Below are 11,302 nucleotides of genomic sequence, written 5' to 3'. Positions count from 1 at the left end.
AATCGAATTGTTTCGAGTCCCATTTTTGCAATTTTTTCAAAAAAAAGAGATATGACAGTTCTCAAAATCGTTCTTGAAGTTTCCAATAACCACGGCAAACTGAAGGTGGCTGAGAAATTAGAAGACATGGACGCTTGCTGGTAAGCTAGAGAATCCTGCCTTTTCACGGAAGCTGAAGCAGAACCATATGTCCAACAGTGAGGAAAAATAAGTAATGGACTAATCGATATGTCTGTTCTATATATTTATTAAAATAACTTCAATTATACTAATCCCTTAACAGCATAAAAATACATTTTTTTATCCTTTTGTAATTACAAGAATTCTGTTACTTAAACTATTTACTTTCTGTGTAGCTCTTTTGATTTACCCCAGAGGAAAATGTAGAGCCCCGTTATTACTGTTGCTGCACCAAGCATGCTGTACATTCAGAAAGGAGACAAATCCAATCAATAGTTAGATATGGCCATGAGAAATTGAAAGCAATTAGATAATCGAGAGCGCAACGACAAGAGGTAGAAATAGCTAACCTTCCAATGGTAATTGCATCCCCTAAAAATATGGAGCCCAAAACAGTAGTGAAGACAGTTATCAATGGAATAAACATTGGTGGGTACACTGGGCCTCGCTTGGTAACGGCCCATGACTCCAGATTGTATCTCACAGCTGTTGCCAGTACCCCCTGCATCATAATAGGTGTTTATGTTTGGTTTCATATTAACTTCATCAAGAACGAATGAGCACATTCACTCAAAAGAAAAGAACAAATGAACACATAACACTTTTTTCTGTAAAATACATCAGTTTCCAGCCCTGTATCTGCTCATGTTTAAAACGTATCTGTTTTCATTTTACCAAGTTCATTGCTCCCTAAAAAGTGCCCAACGATGCTGTGAAAAGAATTGAAATATTAACAATATATATTTTTAACTTGAGTTTTGCAGGGTTCAAGTCCAGCACAAAATTTATTTGTTTTCTTTCACGAACAGAAGCAGTACAGCTAGTAGTTGTAAATTGAGTTTGATAAGTTATAGAACCTAGTTGCTTTTACCGTGTACACAATGGTCAGAAGTTGTAGATCCCATCCAAGCTTCCAGGAATTCCTATCTCTTCTTAGTATTATTCCAATTAGGGTTGTCTGAAGTCCTCCAAGAAAACATGTCGCCAGGGATGACCAATACTTATGTGGGTACACTTCATTGACCATTGACTGCAACGAAAGAAGATCGTACTAGAACTTCAATAGCTTACATTTGTGGACACTTTTTTAGACTTTGGACAAGGATCACACAAGTGCATGATTACCTGAATTGGGTACCAGCATGCAAAGGTGAGGCTGCTGCCTAGCAAGAGAATTGTTCCTCTTACATGATGGTTTGCAGCATATTCCTTCTCGTATGAGTGGTAATGTAAAATGGAACCCCAAAGATGCAGAGTCTTGCCCTTGTAAAAGCTAAGGAGCATTGTACCTCCTACAGCAAGCAGGATGCCTGCTACCTTCAGTGACCCAGTCACAGTCCTGAATCGCAATTTCTCCATTCTAGCATTTTGACAGAAATATGTGTTTTGATGAGATGAATTCTTAATACTTGCTTTCAACAATTAAAATAGACCATAAAAGAAATACTTCTATAAATTGTCCACGTCATGCTATGTAAAATCTGAAGCACATTGTCCAGACTGATACAAAAATAGAACAGTTCTTACCTGAAAACTATGGATAGAATGAAGGTGATCAGAGGAACTATGTTTTGAAAGATGGCAGCATAGGATGGCGTAGTATCCCGAAGACCATAGTAGTTTAAGCATGTTGGCAACGCATACCTGCATCGCACAAACTATGACGAACCTGGCCTTACTAATAGTTACAAGTTTACAGTATATTGCAAATCAACTGCTACAGAATCAACATCGTGTTAAAAGCAATTAAAATATGAACGTATTGATACATTTATACAGTGAACAGACAAAAGGAATACTTCATTATGCAAATCTACAATTTGTTTTTTCTTGTTCCCAATCTAATACTCAAAAAGATACTGATAATAAATAATCCAAAAGTTCAAAATCTGTATGTCCAAAACCACAGTATTTATTCTGGCTGAAGAAAGTAGTGTGAATAATCTTGTTTCAAAAAAAACCAAGTGAGCATTTTGTCCTGCACCACTACTAACAAATTATAGAAATTGATTCTGTATCTGTATGGTTGTATAGAAATATTTTTCCCTCTACTGATGTACATTCTGAAAAACATGAAAAATAATATGCTTCGATGAATCATGTAGCAGTTGTTTAATTTCAGCGGCTATATCCTTATGCTGATTGTTTTAATGATCTTTCATATGCAAAATAACTATCTGCATGTGAATATGTGCAGAGTTGGGGGCCTTCTATGTGATAGCTAACTTGCTAGCAAGCTAGCTAGCTAGCATGGCCGCCTAGCTTTGGGCATATTGTGATTTTTGTGAAAGTGAAAATATAGTCAACGGTACTAACACATTTATCAAAAATATATGTGAAGAGATCTCATGGGTGCAATACAAGAATAGCTATTATAAAAGAGATAAAGATTGGATTGAATTCGACAACTACTGCTGAAATTGTCAACACTAAATGGTCCGACACCTGAGAAACGGTACATATGTAGTGTATTGGTTCAGGTGCACATAAGTGAAGAAAGCAAACAATAGATATTCTAGTAATGAAGAGTGTGAGCACCGGATGCTTCAGTTGAGCATTATGTTGGAATGTGATCTACACACTTAAAGAAAAAAAATGAGTTAAGGCAACAAAAGAATTGAGGAAGGCATTTAAACCACCTAAAATGTCATTAAGAAAATTAATTGGTCTATAATTGTTGGGCATAGATTACTGTCCATCCTAAGGGCAAGGCATGCACCTACAGTGTTAAATACTAAGGGATTCATTCATCTGAAAAACCTTAATCGCATTTAGCTACCTAAATCCAATTGTTGAGTGCACTAGAGGGAGCAGAAGCTCTTGCCATCCTCCAGGACAGTGCCGTTGGCCCCTGGAGGGGATGTCGCTGCCCTGCGACCTCAGCTGCACATACGAGATCGACTACTACGACTACAACAGAAACTTCCATGGCAGGCGTTGACTCTGGTAATTTCCGCATTATTGACCTGTCATGAACTAGTTATGCAAGGATCCGGTGGTTTAAGAACTGTTCATGTTAATAGGCTTTATCAAACACATTAGTCATAAAACTGTTCATGTTAATAGGCTATATCTAACACATTAGTCATAAAGGTTGAAGTTGAAGTCTCGAATGAATTATAATCAGCGGATGATGTAGTGAAGTCATCAAGATATTAATGCTGGATTATTGATGATGAAGTTTAAGTTCAAGTGTATGTGATTGGACACGAGATGCCTCACCGAAGAATGAACAGTTTGGTCCTCGGCTTCATTACTTGGAGTATTTTTAGTGCACATATTTGAATTCCACCAAGCCAATTTCAGTCGCTAAACTTTCACTATTCATTCTCCAGCACAAGCCTCTCTAGTTATCATTGGACCATCTAGTGTGTACAAAAAACCAAGACCTTCACATTCTTCTTAATGCTTTGGTGGGGGTGCCCAATGGATAGTTGCTAACTTATGCACACCGGATTGTCCAGTGAGTGTAAATGGGTATTTTCAAATCATCCTGTTCTCATTATGAACTTAAGCTATTAGCTACGACTAGTTTGAGTTGAGCCTATAAATACCACCTCACTTGGTAATTTGGGGTTGCTAAAGTCTAGAGGAAGGAAGGTACACAAACTTGATTCCACAAAAGTTCATGAAGTGATCACCTAAGACATATAGAACAAGATTCATGAGTCATTAGTGCTAGGTTACTCCAGAGTATTGCAAGGTAAAACCTCCTTTCTTCTTTGGTTAAGGCGTGCTCCACACTTCTAGTTATTGCAATAAGCTAGCACATTGAGGCCTTGTAGCTCACCAGCACCTTGAACTTTGGTGCCTCAAGTTTATTGGATCTCCAGCTCGGTATGGAGCAGTGAAGCGAAATTCGTACAAAATATGGAGGTCCTTCTATTGCGGCTCAAGCGTTGAAGTAAACAATGCATAAAATGAAATGAAGATATACTCACTACTACAAAAAAACTTAACCTAGGTAGGCAAAACAGATTAACAGAGGCGGTTTTCACAACCGCCTCAGACCAAACGCCTCAGAAAATAATCTATTTTCTAAAGCGATTACGTGCCCGCCTTAGTTAATCAATTAAAAACTAAAAAAACCATGACGAGCCTGTTGAGCCCATCATGGGCCCCCAAGCCCATCTGAGCGGGCTGCACCGATCGCCGCCATCCATCCACCAGCGCTCGGGGCCGCCAGCCGCCGCCCCGGCCATTACCTACGGCTGCTGCCCCGGCCGCCGCCTGCAGCCCCAAGCCCACCGCCCTGGAGGTGCCCTCAGCCGCTGGTCCAGCCGGCCGCCACCAACAACCGCTGGTCCGACCGTCCGCTGCCCTGAGCCCGCAGCTTGGTGCTACCCGCCGCCCTGGAGCCGCCCACGGCCGCCGCTCGCTGCCCCGAGCTCGCCGCTGCGCCATGGGAGAGATAGAGGGAGAGGAGGTGAGGGGACGAGAGGGGGAGGGTCGGGCTGCGCCATTCGAGAGAGAGAGAGAAGAAAACCCTAACCCAAATATATATACTTGGAATCAACTAGCGGGATGGGTTGGGCCTTTCTAATAAGTTTGGTTGGGCTTGGCTTTTTAACTGGGGCGGGCTTTTGTAACTCGGCCACATCTGAAAATAGGAGTATTAACAGAGGCGGTCATCTTAACACTGACCGTCTCTGTTAATTGATTTTGCGAGGCGGTTTTCTTCGTCTCGCTTAATAAGAAATGACCGTTTCGGTTAATGCTAGGCATTAACAGAGGATGTTATTTTTTGTGCCCGCCTCACAGCTGCTAAAAAAAGGCCTTTGCTAATTCATTTTTGTAATAGTGACTTGCAGCGAGACTGGTAGTGGCAAGTCGTTCATTAAGCTTGGTTGGTTGGTCGTAATCCGGGTCTTGACTAGAAGAGACTTGACGGCTAGGAGCATATCATTGCTAGCTCGCCAACATTGAGTAGAGGTGGCAGTTTGCCCACTAGTACTATGGGACAAATCATTGCGCCAAGTTGGCGTCCCTCTTGCCTATCTCCATATGTTTTCATACCATTTGCATAATACGTGTAAAAGAATCATGATCACTGGATGTTGAGATGGTTGATCATCTGATAGTTGCTTGGCATATTTTTTTTACTGTCACTATATTTTTTGTGCACAATTTTTATATGGTTGTCACCGCTGGTTCCTAGCTAAAACAGGCAGTGATAATGTATTTTATTTCAACACCAGTTGAAAACTGGTTCAACACTATCACCACCGACCCATTCCAATGCCCCTCCCCCCACCCCTCCTCCCCAACTAGCGGTGACATAGGGCATGCTTTGAAATAAAGACAGCATCAAATGAAAAAGAAGAGAGGCTTGTAGTGAGACTTGCCTAGTGGTGAAAGCATCTAGCCCCGTGGATACTAAATGGTAAGTTTCGGTGATTAGTGACAATGTTTGTGACTAACATGTGTTTTGAAGGAATTATCATTAAACCGTTTAAGTCGCAAATGAAAGGAGACCCCTTGAAATTAACATTCAACGACACTGACTCAAATCGACAAGATTAAGGACCTTTCTAGACTCAAGTGTCACAAGGAGATGAATGACACTTGATTTAGTATAGGTTTTATAGTTTCTAGTTCGTGACCGTACTACAAAGAGGGGTTCGCAAGTTAGTAGCTTGACCATTCCTTGAGTTGGCCTTAGAAACTATGCACACTTGCTCAAGATCAGCTCAAGACAGGCTATGAAACTCAGAAAGACACTTGGAAGAAGAAAGAATCAAGGAACAAATCGAATCCAAGTTAGAAAATGGAAACACAAAATGATAGTGGGTTCGGATAATCCGACGACCCCATGGTCGGACTATCCGACCAATGCAGCCGGATGATCCGACGCAGGATATAACGTGTCGGACTATTCCTCGGGTTATCCTTCAGAGAGTCTATTTTTTCACAAGTGCAAATATCCCTTCAGGGATGGATAATCCGACGCTAGCATTAGAATCCATCGGAGTATTGGTTGGATTATTCTACAGAGCCTGTTTTCTCGGGATGGAATATATGCTTCAGGGTCGGATGATCCGACTCTTTTGTCTTGAGCGTCGGACTAAGTGTCGGAGCAATGATTAGAGAAGGTGTTTGGAATTCAGAATTTATCCTACTGCATCGGATGATCAGACGTGTGATTCAAAGAGCCTTGGACTAAAGTGTCGGATAATTGACGTCAGCAAATGATTTAAATTGTAATGGCTAATGTGGCGATCACAATGGGGTCGGATGATCCGACGCCCTTGTCAGAGCACCGTCGGATTATCCGATGCCTACTAACTTTTTCCAGAAAAGTTGGTAAGAGCTATTAGGTGATCTCTAGCCTATATAAGGTGGTGCCTCGGGTCATTTGAGCTGCCTTTTGAACTCTTGAACACCTGAGGCCACCCTTGTGCTGAGAGAAGACATCCAAACCTTGAGATCAACCATTTCCATCAAGAATTCAACCTTTGAAATAGTGCAAGTGTGCTAGAACTTACGGCTAATTTAGTGATTGTCAAGTGAAGGCTTAGGACATGTTACTCTTAGTGTTTGATGGCACCTAGACGGTCTTGGTGATCGGAGGCTCTTGGAGTTTGTGGGATCTCCAAGAAGAAGAATTGTACACGTTTTGAAACCCGCCGTTCCGGAGATGAAGAAGGGGTATTCCTAGTGATCACTTGCTCTTTGTGATGCAAGGGAGCTCAACCCTTTGTGGGTTCTCCAACGTGGATTAGGGGGAGCGTCAACTTCTCGACACCACGGGAAAAAATTTAGTTGTCTCTTGTCCTTTCTCCTTTACATTCAAGCAATTTACTTAAGTGTTTTCAGTTTTTTGCTCGTTGTTTGCTTGTTTGATACTAGAACTTGCTCTTGATAGTTTGCTTCAATTGGACTAGCCTTTGCTTGTTAGTTTGATCAACTAGGATGATGGCTTTGCTGTGTGCTTACCTACCTAGGATCTTCATGATAGTGTGCTCTAGAAGCTAGGTTCTTGAACTATAGGTTTGGGCAACACTAGAGGTAGGTTAAGGACGAATAGAAATTGAAAAAGTCCCAATCCAACCCCCCACCCCACCTTCTTGGGCCACGATCCTTTCAAGTGGCAAGTTGCTCATCCGGCTTTCTTGATGGTGGTAGTTCATTTCTTGACTGGGGGAGACTTGATGGTCAGGAACATATCATTTCTAACTCATGAGCATTGACTAGAGGTGGCAGTTTGGCTAACTAATACCATAGGACAAATACTTATGCCAAGTTTGTGCCCCTCTTGCTTACCTCCTTATGTTTCACATCGTTTGCATATTGCGTGTAAAAAAATTGTGGCCATTGGATATTGAGATGTTTGACTGTCTAGTAGTTGCTTGGTATAACTTTTTATCATCATTACAAATTTTTTACATAGCTTTTAATATGATCACCGTCGTAGGTCTAGCGATGATAATATAATTTCACCACTCATTCAAAAACGAAGGTGATAATCAACATTATCAACGCTGATCTAAATCCAATGCGCCCTTCCCAAAAATGCCCGTGAAGGGGCTTTATACCGATGGTGATGGGGTCTGTGCAATAGTGCATGCTCCGAAGTAAAGACTGCAAAATGAAAAGAATAGAGGCTTTTAGTGAGACTTGCCTAGTGCCAAGTTGCTCATCCAGCTTGGTTGGTGGTGATAAAGTCTTGACTGGGAGAGACTTGATGGTCATTAGCATATCATTGCTAGCTCACTAACATTACCAATAGGTACGGTGCCAGTTAGCCCACTTATGTGACAAATCCTTGTATCGAGTTTACGCCCCTCTTGCTTACCTCCTTATGTGTTTATACTTTTACTCTGTTGCAATCTTTTTATGCATTTACCTTCTTACAAAATCTTGATATATATGATTAGCTCTAGATTGCAACCTCTTCTTACATATGGGGACACTACACCACAGCCCTAAAATAGCAATGGCCAGTCAGACAGTTTAAGCTGCTTTTTATGGATGGATGGTCATGAGTAATAAAATTATGCCCACAAACCCTTGCAGTCAATATTATGTAAGTCTTATCGGTAAAGTTCTACCGATAGACACCGGTTTTGCTAACTGATGGTCTGCTGCACCATGCATTTTACTAGTCGAAACATGTTTGTTTGTAGTTTAAACATCATTTTTGCGACACATGAAGTTCAAATGTGAAATAACTCTAATAAATGGCAAAACACAGTTAAATTCTAGAAAGGTACATTATTTATTAATAATCACAATGAATTATTTTGGTGAATAAACATATTATTAACTCAATAGTATTTTAAGGTGTCATAAAAGATAAAGTTATCTATTGATCACCTTGAATCTTGAGAGATAGACGAGAAGTTGACTATGACTCCCTTTCTAGATCTTATTTATAGTTCGATGTAGCAAATATGATATCTGAATTTTCATTAGTTGATTGGTAAATATAATATCATTACCCATTTATGGTTTCTTTGCAAAAAAAAAAGATCACATATCGTCGGGGAGACAACTGAATGCGACATCTATTGCTTTCTTCAAAAAAAAGGGGGGGGGGGGGTTTACTATTCTCAAGCAGTGTAACCTCAAAAGGATACAATATTGCTTGAAGTCTTTCCAACTCTGCCCCCAAAGACACACAGCCTTAAAGAAAAAAAAAGAATAAGAGGACAGGCACTCTAATGAATGTGACATCTGTTGCTAATCCGGTGTTGTGATGTAGCAGGACAAACGCCCGGATAAACCTTGGATAACAACTTGATAGACTTGCCAAAGTTTATCTTGGACATTACTGCAGTTAGTTTAAGCCATAGGCTTCTGTTTTTTAAATTATGGTAATTTAGGCCTTGTTTGGCAGGGCTCCACGAGCAGCTCCGGCCGGAGCCCTGCCAAACGGGCGTTTTTGCTGCGGCTCCAATTGAGAAGCCAGTGCTGGAGCTGGTCGCGGCTTCCACATGGGAGGCAGAGCCACGTTTTCGTGGCTCCAAGCGGCTCCGCCCCCCTCCGCCCGAGATTACCCCTCCTCGCATCACGACGGCGTGCCACACCACCGCGAGGAGGCTCGAGCAGCGCAGCCTAGCAGCAAGAAGGCGGCCGGCGGCGAGGGCCCCCGAGGTGGCCAGCGGTGGAGGGAGGAGGTCGCGGCGGCAGGGGGCCCTGAGGCGGCCGGCGGCGGAGCGAGCTCGCGGCGGCTGGGTGGCCCGAGGCGGCCGGCGACGGGTGGGGGGGTGAGCTCGCGGTGGTGGAGTGAGCTCGTGGCGGTTGGGGCCCGAGCTCGCAGCGGCGGGGGCCCGAGCCGGACGGCGGTGGGGGGCCCAGGGGGCCGGCGGAGAAAAGGAGGAGAGGAAGCGCTGGAGGGGAGGACCGGAGGAGAAGGACGGGTCTGAACGGATAAGGAGGAGAGGAAAAAAAGAAAGCGGGAGAGAAAAGAAAAGGAGAGGGAAAATAAGAAGAAAAATGAAAAAAAGAAAATATAAGGAAGGGTAATTTAAACATTTTACCACCTCAATCTACTAGGTGAAGCCGTTTTGCCAAATATTTTTCAAAACGGCTCCAACTCCATCAGAGAAGCCGCTCCACCAGAGGAGCCAGAGCCGGAGCTATTTTTGTAGGAGCCGGAGCCCTGCCAAACAGACCCTTAACCGTGCCCCCTTGAAGCGGATGCACCGATTCCCTACCCATACATATGCTAGGCTAGCTGTTTTTCGTGTTCTACGCGAAAGCGTTGACAAGATATGATGGCAAGGCAAAACCAAGGTAGCTCATGGTGTGCTTATTTAATCACATGGCATGTTGGCTGGCCAAGTCCCATCACATGGCATCATTTCCAATTGCATGATCATGTGCAGCTAATGGAAGAAATTAGTAAAAGATCGTAGCTTAATATGAGCACTGCACGTAGTACCCTATGCACGAGTTGAGGCAGATCCATCCAAAGGCTCGCCAGTTCATCTCCTTCCACATCCCCCTGCACAACATTAAAATAGAAGTAATTTAGGAACAATAATTAATATTCAAATTTGAGCTCATATTTGTGGATGAAATTGTACTGTTTGACCTCATTTGTAGATGAAATTGTAGTATATCTCCATATGCACGTAACAGTGTATATTCTAACACTTAAGAATTATATTCCCTTCACAATAGTGAAGAAGTCAAAGCAACCAAAGATTTGGATGTACGAAAATTAGACACAGGAGTTAATGAACATGCACCTCTCGTAGAACACTGCGAAAGGAAGGATGCAGATGGTGCCAAAGGCACTGCGGTAGGCGTGGAGCGCCAAGATGAACATGCCGCGGCTGATCACCACCTTTGACAGCAGGATCAGCCCCGTGATGATCAGCTGCACCAGCACCATGGCCGCCGGCACCTTCCACATCAGCCCCGTCGCAGCAGCAGCCTTCTTCCTCTCCGCCGCCTCGTCGACGGTGGCAGCTTCTTCCATTCCGGTTGATCTCTCCACGCTGGCTCCAACAGGATGGGGGGCGATGCTGCTCATGGCGGGTTGACGAGCTTATAGTCTTGCGGAATGAGCTTCAAAGCTGGGACTGGAACGTAATGGATGGACTTATTATATATATAAAGTTTCCTGGTTCTGTCTTTTCTCCCACAAGCAGTTTTGTTTTTTCTCCAATTAATTTAAGCAGTAGTTACAAGATTTGCATTGATAGTATATTGTTGTGTTTTGCAAGAAAGAGGAGGCACGTGGCACATATATAACAGATAATCCAGGAATATATTTAGACTGACGTTTAAGGGTCTATTTGGCAGGGCTCCAAAACCGGCTTCAACTGGAGCCTTGCCAAACAGTTTATTTTGGAGTAGCTCCAGGCAAAGAGCTACACCGCCTGGAGCCCTTTCCGGCTTCCACCGGAGAGGTGGAGCAACGAAACATGGCTCCAAGTGGCTCTGTGAGTACACCACTACTAGAAGTTGTTTTTCCAAATGTTTTTTCAAAATGGCTCCAGCTCCACCAGAGAAGCCACTCCACTAGAGGAGCCAGAGCTGGAGCTGTTTTTGGAGGAGCCGGTGCCCTGTCAAACAGGCCCTAAGCATAAATGATGCTAGGCTTCATGATAACATAATACTCGGTCTCAAGCCCAGTTTGAAGATCCTACTATTTTAAAATATATGGATG

General features: G+C 43.0%; 1 protein-coding gene across 1 annotated transcript; it reads right to left on the bottom strand.

Annotated features, from left to right (window-relative positions):
* Positions 1-200: 200 nt before the first annotated feature.
* Positions 201-10,723, bottom strand: LOC120686851 (WAT1-related protein At5g64700-like). The gene is made up of 7 exons (XM_039969046.1): positions 10,377-10,723; positions 10,067-10,129; positions 1,708-1,824; positions 1,306-1,540; positions 1,052-1,210; positions 531-682; positions 201-420 (listed from the first exon to the last, which is right to left on the bottom strand). The coding sequence occupies exons 1-7, from the start codon at positions 10,661-10,663 to the stop codon at positions 342-344; spliced, it is 1,092 nt and encodes a 363-aa protein (XP_039824980.1). The 5' UTR covers positions 10,664-10,723; the 3' UTR covers positions 201-341.
* Positions 10,724-11,302: the final 579 nt, after the last annotated feature.

This window comes from Panicum virgatum, chromosome 8N, assembly GCF_016808335.1.
Source record: "Panicum virgatum strain AP13 chromosome 8N, P.virgatum_v5, whole genome shotgun sequence".
NCBI classification, from domain to species: Eukaryota; Viridiplantae; Streptophyta; class Magnoliopsida; order Poales; family Poaceae; genus Panicum; species Panicum virgatum.
This window is presented reverse-complemented; position numbering and strand designations above follow the sequence as displayed.